The sequence below is a fragment of the Onthophagus taurus genome, chromosome 3 (assembly GCF_036711975.1).
Source record: "Onthophagus taurus isolate NC chromosome 3, IU_Otau_3.0, whole genome shotgun sequence".
Taxonomy (NCBI): Eukaryota; Metazoa; Arthropoda; class Insecta; order Coleoptera; family Scarabaeidae; genus Onthophagus; species Onthophagus taurus.
The window spans coordinates 5936588-5958322 of NC_091968.1; the positions used below are offsets into that span (position 1 = coordinate 5936588).

Consider the following 21735-nt stretch of genomic DNA (forward strand, 5'->3'; position numbering starts at 1 on the left):
AATGAAATTAATCCACCGTGCAGTTCTGCCAACCTAACTTAGTCGAAACGCAAAATTAATAAAAAAAATTACGGTTTGGCATTAAAAGTTTCGGTTTCGAAACCCGAATGTTTCTAGTTCTAGGTCTAGAGTTAGTTCTAGTGCTAGTGTTAGTTATACTTTTAGTTGTTATTTAGCCCGTTACAACTCGAAGGCCCGTTCGTGACGTCACGCATAGATAGACTACTATTTCATCAATTAAACATATCCATAAATAATAAAAATACTGTAAAATCTCGATAGAACGGAATTCGGATATAATTCATTGAACGAAAAGTAAAACTAATGCTAGACATGGAACTAGACAGTTTCGGGTTTAGCCGTCTTAAGAGACGTTCGGAGTGATCTAATACTAACACTATCACTAGAACCAACACTAGACCTAGAACTAGAAACATTCGGGTTTAGCCGTCTTAAGAGACGTACGCCTAAACACGAATGATTCTAATTCTAGGTCTAGTGTAACTCAACCCAACCCAAGTGATAGTGTTAGATCACTAGCACCAATACTAAACCCTAGGTCTAGTGTTGGTTCTAGTGATAGTGTTAGTATTAGATCACTCCGAACGTCTCTTAAGACGGCTAAACCCGGATCTAACACTATCACTTAGGTTGGGTTGGGTTACACTAGATCTAGAACTAGAAACATTCGGGTTTAGCCGTTTTAAGAGACGTTCGGCTAAACCCATATATTTGTAGTTCTAGGTCTAGTGTAACCCAATCCAACCCAAGTGATTGTGTTAGCTAACTAGCTAGGTCTAGTGTTAGTTCTTGTTTTTGTTGTTATTCAGCGTTAGATTGTTCCATATTTTTCTTTGAACTAAAACTGGAACTAACACTAGACATAGAACTAGAAACATCTGGGTTTAGCCGCACGTCTCTCAAGACGGCTAAACCCGAATGATTCTAGATCTAGGTCTTGTGATAGTTCTAGTGATAGTATAAAACCAGAACTAACACTAGACCGAGAATTAGAAACATTCGGGTTTAGCCGTCCGTCTTCAGACATACGGTTAATGGAAATATTTGCGAAATATATCCATAATCTGAGATAATCAAATGAATGGTTCGAGACTTTGTTAGAATTTATTGTTAGTAAAATAGCCACGCGTCTCTTAAGACGGGTAAACCCGAATGTTTTTAGTTCTAGGTTTAGTGTTAGTTGTACTTTTAGGTCAATGAAAAATATGCAACAATCTAGCACTGAATGTATCTCCACACCAAAGAAACACAGGGGAACATTTTGTTTCTCATTGTTGTAACCTGTTTATGAAGCAGAAACAATAACAAATGAATCGGAAACATTTTGTTCACACCAAGAAAACTTATTTTGGTCGCTCATCACCTTGTCGCTGCAACAAGAAACTTTCCGTCTACATCAGGTTAGCGTATCTTTCAGTGTTTGAATGCAATGTGGTGCAATGATGATGTACAGGCAGCAGTAGCTGCAGTTATTATTATTTTGCAAAAACAGAAAAAGAAAGTTCGTAAATGTTGGATTAGGCCAACTTGTTTAGAAAGAAATACACATAATATCATACGCCTTATGAGTTCATTAAAGAATAGTATATTATTATATGAGCATATAATGAGGGCTATTATGCACGAAGGTTAAGTTTATGTCACGAGCGTAGCGAGTGGCATAATTAACCTGAGTGAATAATAGCTCATTATATGCGAGTAGAATACTATACTTTGTCCACGACTATAGAAATTGATTCCATAAATTTATTTTTTAAATAAATTGTTGAATGAAGGTTAAACGTCAATGTGACACAAATTCAATGTTACTAACTGTAACCGACTTCACAACAATTTGTCAAAATTAAATGTCAGTTTTATAAAACGTCGTTTTCTTTAGGAAAATTAATTAATTTATTCTTAAATCATACGAAAAAAGGAATTTGTTTAGGTTTTTTTAATGTCAAACATTTAGAAACTCCTAAAAAATATAATTAAATTGACGTTTTTTGAACTTTTAACGTTTCAAATAATTATTATTAGTCTGGTCAAGATGATTATGATGGATAATGATTATGATTCACCGCTATTATTCACTCCGTGAAAAATGACTACCATTTTGTTTTAGAAAACTCATTCATAAGGTATGTATTATAAGGTAGTCGTGGACAAAGAAGATTTAATAGCAGAATCCAGATTCAACAATGGAAATATAAAGAACTTTTGTCGTATAAGTACAACATTTTGATGCCAACATTTTTGAAACAGTCTAATTATCTCAAAAAGTACATCTGTTAGATATACCATATGCTTAACAAAAATGAAAGGTAATTAATAAGGCTTCTGGTAAACACCCTGTATATTATACAGGTGTTTACATCCAATAGTATTAGCGGCGTTCTAAAGACCCAAGCTTTGTTTATTGATATGCCAAATTGCAACCTTGAATATTTAATAAGAATGCTAATAACAAATTTTAAGTGAACACATGAATTTTCAAAAATGTTCACAAAATAATGAATAACTTGGCAACCTTGCATTCAAAATTTGAAAACAAGATATATTGTTGTAGCATTTAAGACAGCTAATCAGCATATGTAAAAAGATGCAAAGGGTTCATAAAAACATTTTTTTTATTTTCAACTGTAACGCCACTATCTTCCGTCCCGCACTATTGATTCACTCTGTATACAGTGTGTTAATTAGTGATGGAACGGATAGTGATTGTGCGAAAAGCCGGATACCGGATATTCGGCATCCCCTTCGGCCGGATACTGTATATAAATTAATAAGAAAGCTGATAAGATATGTCAACTTATTTGGATCCAAGATACAAAATGAATTATCTATGAAAATTGCAACATCGAAATATTTTATTAAAACTTCAAATATTGTTTTCTCAAAAACTAGAAATTATTTTTCAAAATGTGTTGGTTCATTGGAAAGAGCACACTTTTATTAACACTTTGGGAAATTTTCATACTCATATTCCAAGAACTGGATTTTATACGAATTTTTAAAACTTAATCGGCGAAAATTGCAAAATTTGAAAAAATTGTCGATCATTTCAAAAATTTATTTCTCAAGAACTGAAAGTGATTTTTCAAAACGGCTTTCTACATTAAAAAGAGGATACTTTAATTAATAATTGATGATATTTCGACAAGAATCCTTCAAGAAATTAATTTTATAGCAATTTTTGAAAATTATCGATGGAAATTGCAACATTGAAAATGTTATCAAAACTTCAAATATTGTTTTCTCAAAAACTAAGTTATTTTTCCATTCGTGTTGGTTCATTGGAAAGAGCACACTTTTATTAACACTTTGGGAAATTTTCATATTGATATTCCAAGAACTGGATTTTATACGAATTTTTAAAACTTAATCCGCGAAAATTGCAAAATTCGAAACAATTGTCGATCATTTCAAAAATTTATTTCTCAAGAACTGAAAGTGGTTTTTCAAAACGGCTTTTTGCATTAAAAAGAGGATTCTTTAATCAATAATTGTTAATATTTCCACAAGAATCCTTCAAGAAATTAATTTTATAGCAAATTTTGAAAATTATCGATGAAAATTGCAACATCGAAAATGTTATTAAAACTTCAAATATTGTTTTCTCAAAAACTAAAAGTTATTTGTCAAAACGTGTTGGTTCATTGGAAAGAGCACGCTTTTATTAACACTTTGGGAAATTTTCATACTCATATTCCAAGAACTGGATTTTATACGAATTTTTAAAACCTAATCGACGAAAATTACATAAGTTCGAAAAAAATTTCGATCACTTCAAAAATTTATGTCTCAAGAACTGAAAGTGATTTTCCAAAACGGCTTTTTGCATTAAAAAGAGGATACTTTAATTAATAATCGAAAGTGATAACAGCGACACACAGTGGTCCGAGCGGTAAGAAAACCCGATCGAAAATATTATTTTGGTATTAGCAATTAGCTAGCTTTATGAAACTTGGCATATGGTTATAAGACCAAAAGGGTAATGTTGTGTCAAAATTTGAATTAAATTCGTCAACCGGAAGTAGTACTACGCAAGCAGTACTTTATTTAAATTCATACTCATTTTCTTTTCATATAAATTAAGACTTTAAAGAAGAATATTACTATAAAATTTTGTGCAAAACATTAGACGTATATTACTTCACATTTTTTTTTGTGTAATTACGTGATCGCAAATTCCTATCGAAATTGTTTTATAGAGGACCTATACCGGATGTCTCACGTAACTGGTTCGTTAGAACTTTTTTAGGTACCACTATTCGTAGCGGTTTGAAATTTTGACAACATGGGTTGTTCATTCGAAGCTTTCGATCTAAAATACTTTCAAGATGGCCGCCACTTCCGGTCTACCGGATGTAGACCACAACTTCGTTATTTTAAATGGAATGCTATAGTTTTTAATGCACCTTTTAATTATATTCGACAAAATAAGTTGACTTTGATAAAAGTTATTGGTACCTACCATTTTTCGTTTTCGAGTTATTTTGTTTTTAAGTTTTTCTTTGGCAAATTACTTTATGCTCTTTAAAACCTTATATCTCAGCCAACGTTCATTCAAAAAAGCTCTAAATTGGCACGATTACTCTTGAGATGTTGTCAAACAGATTGTCATTTGTTGTATTAAAGTATCTTATACAGGGTGGTCAAAAATTGAATTATCGTTTCTCCATATTCAATGGTAAGAAAGTCGAAAATTTTAAATGGAACGCCCCATATTTTTTTACCCTATCAGAAATGGAATTTGATGAAAATGTGGCAAAATTAATTGGCAGAATTAGTTGGTTAGATAGCTCAATTTTACTTAGCTTTTACTAAAAATGTTTTAAGAACTATTCGAGAATAAACTCATCGCTCTTAATTTGAAGTGATATTGGAGACCATAATACGTAAGTTTGAAGCCTACTATAGAGTATATTTATTTGTAACTCTATATTAATTAATCGTACAATAAAATATTAAAAATTAAAATGGAGTATTTGATAGACTGTTTTATGTGTGTCTACCAGTTTATTTATTATTGTATGACTATAACAAAATCGCCATGGGAAAATACATTATGTTGATATAACAACCCATGGTGATATAACATGATGTTTCTATATAAAAATAATAAGAGTGTGATGCGCTACACCTACTTATAGTAGAATTTTCCCATGATACTGAGATAGTCCACATACATTTCAAATTATTCGAGATAATATAAAATATTTTGTTATATTCACCAACATAACAAAATTTATCTCAATTTGTGGGAGTCTTCTTCATTTTCTAGATCTTGTTCCTCTATATTTACTTCTTCATCATTATTGTCTTCTTCTTCACTTTCCTTTTCTTCTAGAGACTTGTCCAGTATAAGTAAATTTTTCATGTCTTCATTCATATTTTTATATCTTTCTGAACATTCTTTATAAAAGTTACTAATAAATGGATCGGAGCTCTTTTAAATAAATCGTCATTTGTTTGAAGTCTACCCAAAATAGAAAAAATAAAAACCAAAACATAGCAACAAAATAACGAAAATCATAACAAGGATAAATAAGATCCACAATTATGTGTTAAGTAATCTTTGACTGCCAATTTTTTGGTTAAGGCGCACGTTGGCGCAAGATTTCTTTCTTATGCAATGTACACCATACCTTCAGCAATAAAAAAATGTTAGCTACAATTGTTCGATTTTGTTCGCTCGCAAGATATTTAATTTAAAAGATTGAATGGTCAAAAAATATAAGTATTTATTGACGTCAATAGAAATGGTTGTAATTTTTTTCAACAAACATCTTTTGAAATTTGGAAAGTCGTAAAATGAAGACCTTTCTGTACTTTATAAGAAATCAACGACACAATATTTTCAAGTAGTGATATACCATCTTTTTTGTTTTCTAAAGTTGTGTCGTTTTCTAAAAAATTTCCTTATACAAAATAAGGTAATTGTAATAGCAATTTATTTCGCGCAGTAGCTATTATAAAACACCAAAGACTTCATAAACTTCACTAAGAGTCTATTAATAGTTAAAATATATGTAACATTTAAAAAAACAACACTATAAAATTTTTTTTTTAATTGATTTTCGATCGGGTTTTGAGTGTTTTCGGACCACTGTGCGACAGTTCTGTTAGTAATGAATGTGATAATGAATTACAAGCGAAGAGAAGAAAACTAGAGGAAACTGCAACAAGAGATTTTATATATCGTATTGGGATTGCTACAATGAGGTTGCTAATGACAAATCTGATATAAATAAAGTTGTATTCAATGAAAAAGTCCTATTGGGGTTGAACTTGATTATTATCTGCAGTGTCCAACATCTAAAAGAGATACTAATTCCTGTGAATGGTGGAGTACTAAGTAATAGATATTTAATATCCGGCCAAAGTCGGATATTTGGTGACTATCCGGTATCCAGCCGGATACCAGATAGTTGCCGCATATCCGTTCCACCACTAGTGTTAATTAATTATCGTACCCGACGTCATCATTTCCACCCACAAATCTTGTTTTTTTTTGTAACGATCTTTAAAACTTTTATCCCGTGAGGTTCACAAACACTCACTGGAACGACATATTTTCTGCACACAAGTTTCGGAAACAAGTTGTCACAACGTGTCCACACTGCGTCCGAAACAAAAATGTTTACAGATATTTTGAAATTTGTAGGAACATTTCTTTCTGCAGCCATAAACAATAAAGAACATCCAGAAACTTTGAGATATAAGTTCCAGGAACAAGCAACATAAACACAGTGTTCTTTTGTGCTCCTTTTGGTGTGGATGTAACTTAACAACTAAAACAAGAATTAACTATCTGTCTAATAACTATCCGGCCGATAAACTTATCGGGAGGATAAATATATTCGCTGTAGTACAAACTGTTTTTGTCAGTAGGCGAAATAAAAGTCGGTTGGTAACAGTTTTTCACCATATCTAGTAAATTGAATTATGATTTTGACCAAATTTTGACAATAACAATTGTTTAAAATTTTTTTGACGACATATAATAACACAACGTACGTATAGGTGTTATAGATTAACCTATGAGGTAACCATACAAAGTTTTCATATAAAAATCTTGGTAACCATATACTATATGTGGTGGATAACTGTTTTATCAGCACCGCTGAGTACCCGACAAGTTATCTCACCGACAAAAATATCCCTACAATTATAATACAGTACAAACACAACCGGCCCTTAAAAATATTTTGTTCTTTCTCGAGGTTCGTTATATCGTGTAATTATATTGAATAAGATTTTGTGTTAAAATTAATTTCTTCTCACCTCTTTGTGGTTGACGTTTAAATATCTTATCCAACGGAATCGATTGATCAACAATTAAATCTCTCGAAGATGTTTTACCCAATTGCATGTTTATTAATTCACTTCAAAATATTTTCAAAGTCTTATTTTGTTGTTTATTTCACAATTTTGTTTTGCGTTGTTTAGTAATCTCCATAGATATTGAAAGCTCGCAAAAGAATTTAATTGATTGAAAAAGAAAATTAATTATCTAAATAAATGGAAGATCCGAACGAAAACGTTAACGTTAAGAAACGATCCAAAAATGTCCGAAAATTTCATAAAGGTAAAAATTAATTAAAAAAGAATTTTTTTAATTTATTTTTTTTTGTAATTAGTACCTTGGACTACGGCCCAAATGACAAAACTTGTCAATAGAAATCTATATTTAGCTACAACCGCACAGGAGGTGTTTTTTTATATAATATTAATTATTTGTATGAGTATAGGTAAGGGATTTTATTAAAACTAAAATTGATCCAATTTGAAATTTATTTTTTAAGCTGCATTAGGTATAACAAAATCAACGGATTTTTTTATGGCAGAAAATCTTCGCAAACAACTGATCGATCATACCACGATACCTTATCCAGAAGCGGAAAACACAAGCAACGTAAAATTCAACGAAATTTCAACCGTTGACGAAATTTGGGATTACCTCACCAATCATTTATTAGTAATTCTTTATCCAGACGAATTCCAACACACAAATCAATCAGATAAAGGTATCGGTACAGAAAATAAAATGGTAGGAATTCCGATCATCCGACAAGTAATGGTGGCACCGATTAAATGCCCGGATCCTTTTCCAAATATCACCGAAGAGTGTTTACCGAGTTACACAACAAGTAATTCGTACAAAAAGGATATAGAAGGTTAATTTAATTTAAATTAGAATTAAGAATTAAAACAATTATTTATTAAAAGGTACCAATTACACTTATAAAAAAGCGTCCGAAACGAAAGCTGCAAATTGGAATGGAAGAATAAGCAGTTATGGAGGTGATGGTTTCGAAATTGAATTACCAAGAACTTACGAAGAAGCGGAAGAAGTTTTGGAAAATTTAAAATTAGGGAATTTTATTCGAAACACAACCCGAGCCCTGTTTATTACTTCAGCTTACTATAATCCGCACGTTAATTTGTTTACACTGGTTTTGATCGTTTTTGAAATCCCACCAACTGGCGGAGTGGTTCCAACGAGCAATTTTTTCACGTGGAGGATGCCTCGGTACACGACAGCGACGGATTTTTTCGTTTTAGCCTGCGAAATTATTTTTATCTTATTAATTGTTTTCTATACTATCGAAGAAATTCGGGAGATTATCTTTTTACGGAAAAGATTTTTTTATGAATTTTGGAATTACGTTGATGTATTGTTAATAGCGGTAAATTTTCTTTGTTTTTAATATTTATAGGTTTTATTTATGTTATATTCTCACCTACACCTATAATTCTTTCAAATCCCTCGAATCACCTCGAATAAAAGTTAAGTCGTTGCTTACTGCCTGGTCGTGGAAATCAACCTCAACCGTTGATTTATTATTTATTTATACATGGAAGATGTAGCGACAGAACAAGTCCTATTAGGAGCTACCTCACAACTATACTATACATACACAGTGTGTTAATTAATTATCGTACCTGACGTCATCATTGCAAGTATGCAACCAATATCACAGTATGCAACCAATATCGCAGTATGCAACCAATATCACAGTATTGGTTGCATACTTGCAATGATGACGTGGGGTACGATAATTAATTAACACACTGTATGTAACTTAACAAAAGGTACTACGTCACGACGCCACAATGGGGTATTTGCTCATTCTATCTGGACAAAATTATTTTTCTATTTTCATCCCTTAAAATGTTTTTTTTTTATTTTCAGATACAGGGTATGTAATGCAAAATACATACTTTTAGGTACGAACTGTTAAACTTTTTTTTATTTAAAACCCTAAATTGTAATGTACAGGTATTTCTAAATGTATGCGAAAGATTTTAAGGGTTGATTTTTCAGCAAACATTAAGGTGTCTTTCATATAACTTTTTGTTCAAAACCCCTTCTCCTCCAAGTTACTAAGTTACTAAGTTTATTTAATAAATTTACTATGGAGAAATTTAGAAGAATGAAATTTGGCAGATAATTGTTGTTAATAAAATGACACCTTTTAACGATATTTATAACCCTAAAATGCTATTACAAGGGGGTGAAAAAATCAACTCCTGTGTAATACTTTGCATCAGAACGTTTTAATGCGCCTACATTTTTCTATTTTAAATTTTGGTTTAAATAAATCTACAACTTTTTTGTCTCCAGATATTTTCTCCCAAAATTGTTAGTTTGGTCACAAAAATATAAAATAAAGCATAGGCTCATTTGACATAGGTAATTCAGATTGGTTATTATTTGTTAAGAAAAATCAAGTAGGCCGATGTCAAATAAAGTCATAATGACAAATATTTTTATTACAGGCATTTTTCATAGTGGACATTTCATCGGGGACATATGTATTAAACAAAAGCAATTTTTCCCTTAACTTTAGAGGGCTGTAATTGGGAGTGGAGGGGGTTTTGAACAAAAAGGTATATGAAACACCCGCGTAATTTTTGCTGAAAAATCACCCCTTGAAATCTTTTGCATCAATTTAGAAACACCTGTATGTTATGTACTTGTATATGTGGTAGGTACGTACATATGTAGGTATTTCACTATAGGATTAATCATAATAATATGTTAACTAATAAATTAAGACAGTATTGCTTCAATTTTACATATACTTCTTATATATATAACTCAAGATGACTCTAATTCTTCGCTTGATGAATTTCTATTTTCATCTTCTTCTTCGCTTTCGTTTCTGTTTCATTCGGTATAATTTGTATTTCCCCTGGAAGTAACAGTTCAATGCATTCTTTAGAAAAAGGTTTTGTATTCTTGTTAGTTTTCGGTCTAATGCTTGATAAGAGTGGATCTGAAGTCAGCAATAACCTGTTAATAATATCTTTATTACAAGCTTCGCGGGCGATTTTCTCGCGTATTTTAATCGATATTCACGAAAGTGCTTATTGCGTGCTTCTGCTGCTTCTTCCAACAATTGCCCAATGGGCAAAAGTGCATTTTTAATAATTTCGGGACCATGCATTAGAATTTTATGTAGTGTAGGAGTCATGGGATACCATGGGTACTCCTCTACATAAACTTTTGCCGTGTCCAAAGTATACTCTTTAAACTTTTCAATGTCAATTTTATGCCCACTTGAAATAGTTTCTAAAATAACTTTTAGGCGGGAAATTAGAGAATAGTCTAGTCTAGTAATTGCAGCCTAGAAAAATCGCCTGCTAGTGTTACCATCATTGCTAGTTCTATATCCGGGTTTAGGTATATCAATTAAGATACCCATTTCCTTTTTAAATTCTTTTTGAATTTTTTTCTTTCTCTCTTGTATAAGAGCTTTCTCGTCAGCGCTTAATTTTTGTTGCCACTTTTTAACGGGCAACTTGTATGAAATATGTAAAAGGGTTTCCAGAAATCTTATTCTAGCGTGTAAAATAGAAAGTTCAAATTTGTATGAGTTTTCATTATTTTCGGCTTCTCTTTCTAAATTATTGAACTGCTTTGAAGTCGCACCGCATATTTAGCACTTCAATGATGATTTAGTTCCTGTAGAAGCATTACAAACTTTACCATCAACCATTGTAAACATCATGCAATGTTTTACAATAACACCTGAAACATGGGTGGGCTTCAATTCTTTGATTTTATTATCAGTATATTCAATTTCCTCTTTTATAATATCAGTGGTTTCTTCAATAAATCTTATTCTTATTGGCCTGCAATATCGAGGGGAACATGGAGTGAAATTATGCCAAATTAATTTATTATTCGTTCCGCAAATCAGTTACAATGGGACCATTGATGTCTGAAATATATTTTCATCACAGTCAAAGTAGTTTTCAAACTTTTGTCTAAATTGAAACTGGTGAGATCCATCACATCCCCATTTAGATAACAACTGAATCGTTGCCCGCTCATTTTCTGTGAGAGTCTGCACTATTTCTGTCAAATATGATATTAGCTTTTCGGAAGTGTGGTCTAGTAACTGTTGTAAATTAATTTCTGCACAATTATCACTAATAAAATGCGAATCTGATTTCGGATATCATAACTTTTTGGCCTGTTGTAATTTACTATAGCATGGGTACTGCTTAGTTTTTATTAGCTCATATTGTTATCTCGAAAGTCCTGCCTCAACAAATCTCGATAGAGCTTCTAAGCTTTTTTGTACTTTGTTGCCCGTTTCGGAGATTCGATAAGTTGTTGCAGAACTTTTGCAGCATCTCTTTTACCACAAGATCTTAATTTGGTTTCGGTTGCAAAAACAAGCTCTTCACATGTTACATATTTCCGTAGTGTTTCGGTTTTTCTTCTTTTTGAACGATCACTTGATTCATTGCCTTCAAAGCCCTTATAATTTTGGTCACATATACTGTTGAACGATCTTTTAGCAGCTTGAGGAGAATAAAAACCTGGCTTAGAAGCACTATGGTAGAATGTCGTCTCAATGGTCTTGCCATGATGAGTGTGCATAAGAAGCATATTTTTGAGAACTTTGATGGTTTTATTAATAATATGATTGACCAATTGTCCCTGGCCCACTGGCTGGGGACGCCCTTAATTCTAACACCACATCGTTTCTGTTTCGCATATGCCCAAAATTGTTTAGCATCAGACGCAATCGAATCTTAAACATGAACTAAATAAGTTTTATGGTCATGTGCGATAAGATATTTAGAACGTCGTCCCAACATGGAGAAATTCTGATAATTAACTCGATTGAACGTTTGAATTCAGATACGTATAAAACTTTATAGCTACCGAAAATGTGTGGCTGTTGCATACCTACTTATTTGGCAATTGACGACCATCGTTTTACTATATTAATAGGATCCAGGATATTATAGTTTGTAACGTTAAAAAAGTGTCCAAAGCAATTTGGATAATTGCGGAGTTGCGGGTTTGGCATTAAAGAAGTCCCTCATATCGTTAGGATAAGATCTAATAGGATAGACCGTTTTGGAGCTGCGCAGTCAGACTCCATGTGTCGTATACACTCTGTTGAGACCCATCCATAGGAAAGCCAAAATCTTTTTACGTCTTGGTTGGGAAAGATCTTTTGTTTTATTCTTGGTGGTGCTTTGGCGTTCCAGTCTTTTTTCCACTCAGAGTTGATGTCGACGTTTCTAGCCAGTTATTCAGCAAAATTTAATGGAAGGTGTCGAGATCTGAGACGATTTATATCAAGATAAGAAAGTGGGTTATCTTATATAATACTCTAACTATCGAAATTATTTGTTTTCAATATAAGTTACTGTATCTCTAGGGTTCATCAATCTTTGTATCTCATGGTATTAGTAAACATCTATTCTGTTTCTATTTGGCGTGTATTTGCAGCTTTTTATTGCTGCTTCGTGCATCCCAACCGCCAGCAGTCCTTATCATTCCAATCATCTTCACCTAGTCCTCTCCTCTTTATCTCCATATTTATATCCTGGATCCTTTTTTCCTAGGCTTCTTTTGTATCTGTATCACCTGTTTTCTTCGTAAGATTGTCGCGTTGTGATTTTATTAAGAATTAAATGTTTTACAAATGGTTTTGAATGTTCAGTTCCATCAGACAACCTAATTTTTGACGTCGTGCCAAAGAAGAAGAATCATTAGATTCGAAACATATGTAGCACTGATTTAATAAAGAAATTTATACATCGATTCAACTTATGAACTTTTATTCTATGATTTATACGATGTACCTGGAATCCACTATATATAAACTTTTGTATCTATCTGGTGGCACCCAGTTCCAAACCTTAGGTGGGATTCTCTCTTTTCTCATTCGGCGTAGATGTCCAGACTATACCATTTTAGTTGCTTTTCAATTATAGTGTCTATTAGAGTTTTGTGTCATCATTCTTCTTCGTATTTCCTCATTTTCAACTCGGTCCAGCACGGTTATGCCGCAGCATCTTCTCCAAAACATCGTCTCTTCGAGTTGTGTTTTTGTCTTCTGACCCATACATCATTAATACTTCTAGTATAATGGTCTTAAAAATATTTTTGTTCGTATCGTTAGGTTGTTATTTCACAGATTAGAATGCATACATTACATCGTTATTGTCCTTTCCGTCTTCGTTTATAACTACCTCAAGGTATTCGTACTGGTCTACATGTTTTATTATGCCAATCTCCAATTGTATGTCATTTTCCGTTTCTCTAATTACCATATATTGGGTCTTATCTTTGTTCATTTCCAAGCCCCATTTAGTGTATTCCTCCTCTAGTTTATTTAACTCTTAACCCGAAGTAATTTCTTTTAGTTTATTACAGGAGGTATGTGTCTCTAACTTCAGACCATATTTATTAGGCAAAGAATACAATTTCTGACAACATAAGAAGACCCAAAAAGGCTTTTACTTCCATTTCATCTGTAGCTCTGTAATTAGTTTTTTGATAATCCGTTACTTTTGCCCTAACACTATCAAGTCTAATATTGATCTGTATAATGTTCCTAAGTATTTCTTGGTCAAACAAAAGGTACCAAATGTCTTCTATTTTGGGATTAACTAAATCGCGTCCATGGCAAAATGCTAGAGGTGCACCTTGAGTGAGCTAAAACTGTTGGCAGTCACACTAATCCTAGTCTCTCCTGACTAAAGACACATAAAACCCACACAAACACCAAACGGTTCAGCACCTATGTACTTCGAGTCTATTACCTCCTCCCTCAACTTATTACACTCTACCTATTACAGTTGAAATCCCCTCTTCTCATCTTCAATCCAATATGTATTGGCCCTGTCCTTAATAATGTTAGATTTAACTATTATATTTTATACTTAGAGTTCAATAACATTTGTGGTGTTTCAAATAATGCAACATTGGGAGGTTCACAATTTGTTAATGGAAACATCAAAAAACGTCGAGAAACGCATTCATTTAGAAGAAGTAACAACCGGAGAAATGTACATGATACACGCAATGGCAATCGCACTCTTTGTTGCTTATTTTAAATTGTTTAGAATTATTAATTTTAATGTATCTACGAGCGAAATTCATGAAGCTTTTGGGAAGGTAAAAAAAATACTTTATATATTTTACATTATATAAATTAATTATATTTGTTAGTGTTTACTAGATGTTGCTGCATTTTTAGTAATCATTTGTATAGTTTATTTCGGATTTGCCCTTTTTGGTGGACTTATTTTTGGAACACAAGTAAATAACAAATAACTGATGTATTTAATTTAAAAAAAATTTCTTTAAGTTATGGGATTTCTCTACTTTTGCTTTATCTTTATTCGCATTATCACGAATCCTCATCGGCGATCTCACGTTTGATAAGCTTTTAAAAGTCGACCCTGTAATGTCGTATATTTTTTACTACCTATTTTTGGCAATAACGTTTTTTATTTTATTAGTAAGTTTATATTATTTACAAAACATTTTTGTTATACACTTTTTTTTTTAGAATTTATTTTTAGCGATCATTTACGATTGTTACACCGATGCTAAATTACAAGCTGCAACTCGTCCCAATGAAAAAAACATGGTTGATTTTTGGACCACCGCAACATACAATTTATTAAAATGTTGTGGTTGTGGTTTTTGTGCCAGAAAATGGTATTTTCCTAAAAAAACACGTAACAATGTTGAAGATGATGTTAAAATGATTTTAAAAAGGTTATAATTAAAACTAGTGGTGGAACGGATATTCGGCAACTATACGGAAAATTTTTTTCGAATTTTGCAATTTTTGCCGATTAAGTTTTAAAAATTCGTATATAATCGATTTCTTGAAATATGAGTATGAAAACGCCCCAAAATGTTAATAAAAGTGTCCTCTTTCCAATGAACTAACACGTTTTGAAAAATAACTTTTAATTTTTGAGAAAACAATATTTCAAGTTTTGATAAAATTTTCGATGTTGCAATTTTCATCGATAATTTTCAAAATTTGCTATAAAATTCATTTCATGAAGAATCCTTGTGGAAATATCACCAATTATTAATGAAAGTGTCCTCTTTCCAATGAATCAACCTATTTTGAAAAATAACTTAGTTTTTGAGAAAACCATATTTGAAGTTTTCATAAAATTTACGATGTTGCAATTTTCATCGATAACATCAAAAATTCGCTATAAAATTAATTTCTTGAATTATCCTTGTGGAAATATCACCAATTATTAATTAAAGTATCCTTTTTTTAATGCAACAAGCCGTTTTGAAAAATCACTTTCAGTTCTTGAGAAATAAATTTTTGAAATAATCGACAATTTTTTCGAATTTGCAATTTTCGCCGATTAAGATTTAAAAATTCGTATAAAATACAGTTCTTGGAATATGAGTGAAAATTTCCCAAAGTGTTAATAAAAGTGTCCTCTTTCCAATGAACTAACACGTTTTGAAAAATAACTTTTAATTTTTGAGAAAACAATATTTCAAGTTTTGATAAAATTTTCGATGTTACAATTTTCACCGATAAATTTCAAAATTCGCTATAAAATTAATTTCTTGAAGGCTCCTTGTGGAAATACCACCAATTATTAATTAAAGTATTCTCTTTTTAATGCAACAAGCCGTTTTGAAAAATCACTTTTAGTTCTTGAGAAATGAATTTTTGAAATAATCGACAATTTTTGCGAATTTTGCAATTTTCGGCGATTAGATAGATAGATAGCCATTTATTGTCACCAACAAAAGAAACAACTCATAAACTTTTTACAATTTAACAAATCAAAATCAAAATTTAACAGAACGAAATCAAAATTTAAGAAATCAAAATCATACTTTAGCAAATTAATATCAAAAATTTAACAAATTTAAATTTCATCTTTGCTCCTTTTCGCATTCCCGTAATGGGACTGAGTTCGTATGCTCTTGGTATTATTCCGTGTAAAGCCATATTTCCTTGTATATCTCCTTCATTCTTTTCCATTCTTGTCGGTCCCAAGCTACCCTGTGCCATGTTACTCCTCCACTACTCCTTCTTCCCAGCTGGCAGTTGGTCTTCCTTTTCTTCTCTTTTTGTCTATTGGGTACCATTCTAAGAGTTTCTTGGTCCATCTCTCATCTTGTACTCTTATAATATGATCCGCCCAATTCCATTTTCGATCCAATACTATTCTTCCAATGTCCTCGATGTTTGACTTTTCCCTTATCCATTCTATTGTTTTTTTTGTCTTTCTTCGTAATGCCAATCATCCTTCTATGCATTGCCCTTGCTGTTACCCTAATCTTTTTAATTATTTTGTTTATTTAATTACAGGGAGGACACACATTTCCCACAATTTTTTCATTTTCTCCATTTTTATGTTTGATTTCCATATACTTTTGTATTTGCTAATCATTTGCCATCCCATTGCCATTTTCCGTGTTATTTCTTCTCCTGTGTTTTTAGTTGTAATCTTTTGTCCTAGATATACGAAATGCTCTACTTTGTCGATTTCCTTTCCATTAACAATTATTTTCCTTTCTTTGTTCACAATTTACGTACATTGCTTTTGTCTTGCTCATATTTATCTCCAGACCAGTTTTCTTCCCTCTTCTCGATATTGTTCCCAGCATTTTCCTTACTTCCGTTTCGTTTCTTCCTATACGTACTATGTCATCTGCAAACTTTAGCCTGTTCAACCATTGTCCATTTATTCTTATTCCCAGGTCTTTCCATTCTTCTTCTACACACATTGTTTCCAATACTGCATTGAATAGCTTTGCAGAAGTCACGTCATCTTGCTTCAGTCCATTTCCTAGAGTTATCGTCCTTTTCTTATTGTTCATTTCGATTTTTAGTTTTGAGTTTTTGTATATATAGTTTAATATACGAATATAGTGATCTTCCATACCAGACGTTTGTATGACTTGTAAGATTGTTTCTGTTCTTACATTGTCAAACACTTTCTCAAAGTCTACAAATAATAAGAGCATTGTGAAGTCATAATCATTCGATTTTTTTATCAGTTGATGCACGACTAAAATATTGTCTGACGTGTGGAAGTTCTTCTTGAATCCTTCGGAGGATGGTAGGTGTTGCTCTATTCTCCTTGTGGTTATGGACATAAATATTTTATACATCACCGGGAGTAAATTTATTGGTCTGTAATTGTTGATATGTTCCCTATCGCCTTTTTTGTATATTAAAGCAATTTTAGCTACGAGCCAGCTATCAAGTATCTTTTTTTGTTTCAAACAGTTATTAAAAATTTCCTTCAATATTTTCACTATACGGTTTCCTCCTGCCTTTATTTCTTCATTTCTTATCTGATCTATACCTCCAATTCTTCCTTCCTTCAGCTTTGATATTACATCACTTACTTCTTCTATCATTATTTCGTATTGTATCTGTTCATTCTCTCTCTCTTCAGCCTCCATCATGTCTGCTCCCGCATTCCATTTAATTCCTTTATTTTTCCGTCTTGTTGTATAGTTCCTTATAAAAGTCGCATATATGTTGCGACTATATATGTTTAATATTTCTGCATCTTCCCTTTTGCTCATACCGTTTTTATCTTTCATTACTTTTATTTTTTTTTGTCCCAGTGATTGTTGTCTCACACTTTTTCTTATACTTCCTCCCGTAGTGATTGCATCTTCTAATTATATTATTTTTTTGTTATATGACTATTCTTTCCATTTTTTCCTTATTAATTTTGATATTTCTGTGTACTCAATCTTTTCTCTTCCTGATCTCTTTATTGTTTCTCTTTTTGTAAATTTGTGCTCCGTTTTTCCTTTTTTTGTATCTTTTTGAATATCGTGTGATTACACGACTCGGTCTACGACCTCGTCGTGCAATTCTCCACACTCGTACTGTAATTATGTTTCTAGCCCACTTGTAATATAAATAACTATTCCCTCTATAAATTCCACCAACTTTTCTCCACTTTCATTTCTATTCCCAATGCCGAAATTACCAATACATGATTCGTCCTTTTTTTACCAACCTTTGCATTAAAGTCTCCCATGACCATGGTATATTTACATTTATCATCATCAATTGCCATCTGTAGGTTTTCATAAAACTCGTCTCTTTCTTCCTCATTTGCGGTAGAGGTTGGTGCATATACTTGTATGATTTGTATTCTCCCGGCTTTTTTATTTTTGAGAACTTTTCGGCGATTAAACCTTAATTATTCGTATAAAATCGATTTCTTGGAATATGAGTATGAAAATTTCCCAAAATGTTAATAAAAGTGTCCTCTTTCTAATGAACCAACACGTTTTGAAAAATAACTTTTAGTTTTTGAGAAAACAATATTTGAAGTTTTGAAAAAATTTTCGATGTTGCAATTTTTATCGATAATTTTCAAAATTCGCTATAAAATTAATTTCATGAAGGATCCTTGTGGAAATATCACCAATTATTAATTAAAGTATCCTCTTTTTAATGCAACAAGCCGTTTTGAAAAATCGCTTTTAGTTTTTGAGAAAAAAATTTTTGAAATGATCGCTAATTTTTCGAATTTTGCAATTTTCGCCGATTAAGTTTTAAAAATTCGTATAAAATCCATTTTTTGGAATATAAGTATAAAAATTTCCCAAAGTGTTAATAAAAGTGTATTCTTTCCCATGAACCAACCCGTTTTGAAAAATAACTTTTAGTTTTTGAAAACACAATATTTGAAGTTTTGATAAAATATTCGATGTTGTAATTTTTATCGATAATTTTCAAAATTCGCTATAAAATTAATTTCATGAAGGATCCTTGTGGAAATATCACCAATTATTAATTAAAGTATCCTCTCTTTAATGCAACAAGCCGTTTTGAAAAATTGCTTTTAGTTTTTGAGAAACAAATTTTTGAAATCATCGATAATTTTTCAAATTTTGCAATTTTCGCCGATTAAGTTTTAAAAATTCGTATAAAATCCATTTCTTGGAATATGAGTATAAAAATTTCCCAAAGTGTTAATAAAAGTGTACTCTTTCCCATGAACCAACCCGTTTTGAAAAATAACTTTTAGTTATTGAGAAAACAATATTTGAAGTTTTGATAAAATTTTCGATGTTGCAATTTTTATCGATAATTTTCAAAATTCGCTACAAAATTAATTTCATGAAGGATCCTTGTGGAAATATCACTAATTATTAATTAAAGTATCATCTTTTTAATGCAACAAGCCGTTTTGAAAAATTGCTTTTAGTTTGTGAGAAATAAATTTTTGAAATGATCGATAATTTTTCGAATTTACAATTTTCGCCGATTAAGTTTTAAAAATTCGTATAAAATCCATTTCTTGGAATATGAGTATAAAAATTTCCCAAAGTGTTAATAAAAGTGTACTCGTTCCAATGAACCAACCCATTTTGAAAAATAACTTTTAGTTTTTGAGAAAACAATATTTGAATTTTGATAAAATTTTCGATGTTGCAATTTTCATCGATAATTTTAAAAATTCGTTATAAAATTAATTTCTTGAAGGATCCTTGTGGAAATATCACCAATTATTAATTAAAGTATCCTCTTTTTAATGCAACAAGCCGTTTTGAAAAATTACTTTTAGTTTTTGAGAAACAAATTTTTGAAATGATCGATAATTTTTCAAATTTTGCAATTTTCGCCGATTAAGTTTTAAAAATTCGTATAAAATCCATTTCTTGGAATATGAGTATAAAAATTTCCCAAAGTGTTAATAAAAGTGTACTCTTTCCCATGAACCAACCCGTTTTGAAAAATAACTTTTGGTTTTTGAGAACACAATATTTGAAGTTTTGATAAAATAGTCGATGTTGCAATTTTCATCGATAACTTGCAAAATTCGCTATAAAATTAATTTCTTAAAGGATGCTTGTGGAAATATCACTAATTATTAATTAAAGTATCCTCTTTTTAATGCAAAAAGCCGTTTTGAAATATCACTGTTAGTTCTTGTGAAATAAAGTTTGAAATAATCGACAATTTTTTCGAATTTTGCAATTTTTACCGATTAAGTTTTAAAAATTCGTATAAAATCCATTTCCTGGAATATGAGTATGAAAATTTCCCAAAGTGTTAATAAAAGTATCCTCTTTCCAATGAACCAACCCATTTTGAAAAATAACTTTTAGTTTTTGAGAAAACAATATTTGAATTTTGATAAAATTTTCGATGTTGCAATTTTTATCGATAATTTTAAAAATTCGTTATAAAATTAATTTCTTGAAGGAACCTTGTAGAAATATCACCAATTATTAATTAAAGTATCCTCTTTTTAATGCATCAAGCCGTTTTGAAAAATCACTTTTAGTTCTTGCGAAATAAAATTTTGAAATAATAGACAATTTTTTTGAATTTTGCAATTTTTACCAATTAAGTTTTAAAAATTCGTATAAAATCCATTTCTTTGAATATGAGTATGAAACATTCCCAAAGTGTTAATAAAAGTGTCCTCTTTCCAATGAACCAACCAGTTTTGAAAAATTACTTTTAGTTTTTGAGAAAACAATATTTGAAGTTTTGATAAAATTTTCGATGTTGCAATTTTCTTCCATAATTTTCAGAATTCGCTATAAAATTAATTTCTTGAAGGATTCTTGTGGAAATATCACTAATTATTAATTAAAGTATCCTCTTTGTAGAGTTGATTCGTTAGTTAAATCAGCATCAAAAAAGTTCTTTTTGTAGCTTGGATGCAAATAAGTTGACATATCTTATCAGCTTTCTTATTAATTTCATTTTTATTCAAATATCCGGATATCCGGCTTTTCGCAAAATCCGTTCCATCACTAATTAAAACATTATTAAATGTCTTTAATTCAACAATTATGAGTAGGTGTGGATTTAGTGATTTAGATATAGAAATGTTTTTAAGTCGCTATAACATTGACCCAGATGCTAAAGTTTATACAAGAGATGTTGATAAATTGGTGGAAAATTTGCGATCTGAACGTAAATAATTTTTTTAATTATTTATTAATCCAAACTTAATAAGTATTAATTTAGTCCCACAACAAGATAATCAACCATCACCTATCCCTCTTAATTTAATTGAAAGTGACGTCCATCATCCATCTATTTTAAAGAAAGGCAATGAAAGCTTCACAACGAGAACTCCAAGTGTAACTCCAGCCCTATTTTTGGCGTAAGTTGACCTCAAAAATGATTTGTCAATATTAAAATTTATTTAGTCAGCAGAAACGGTTAGATATGGTTGAGGGAGTTTTAGGAGATATTGGATATAAGTTAGATCTTTTATTGAATAAGCTGCATGTAATGGAAGCTCGAAAAATGTTATAACACGTCAAATCTAATTAATACAAACAATAAAAGCGAATACAGATACAGAAAAAAGTGAAAGCAACCACACCCATCTCGTTTTGTTTTAATGTCGTAATTGAGCCGAAAACCCGAGCCGGTTATTCAGAGAAGTTTTATAATAGACCCC

The 21735-nt window shown here is 31.2% G+C and overlaps 2 protein-coding genes across 2 annotated transcripts in view; one reads left to right on the plus strand and one right to left on the minus strand.

Moving 5' to 3' along the window:
- The window catches only part of LOC111416798 (polycystin-2-like), a 21274-nt gene extending 13833 nt beyond the window's left edge, over positions 1-7441 (minus strand). Inside the window, exon 1 of the mRNA XM_071194871.1 lies at positions 7294-7441. Coding sequence (XP_071050972.1) covers positions 7294-7381 — 88 coding nt within the window. The 5' untranslated portion in view covers positions 7382-7441. The remainder of the gene's footprint in view (positions 1-7293) is intronic.
- On the plus strand, positions 7262-21656 carry LOC111416797 (polycystin-2-like). The gene is made up of 11 exons (XM_023048898.2): positions 7262-7597; positions 7650-7760; positions 7815-8186; positions 8239-8699; positions 14216-14446; positions 14501-14590; positions 14640-14792; positions 14844-15055; positions 21124-21239; positions 21294-21432; positions 21479-21656. The coding sequence occupies exons 1-11, from the start codon at positions 7531-7533 to the stop codon at positions 21585-21587; spliced, it is 2061 nt and encodes a 686-aa protein (XP_022904666.2). The 5' UTR covers positions 7262-7530; the 3' UTR covers positions 21588-21656.
- Positions 21657-21735: the final 79 nt, after the last annotated feature.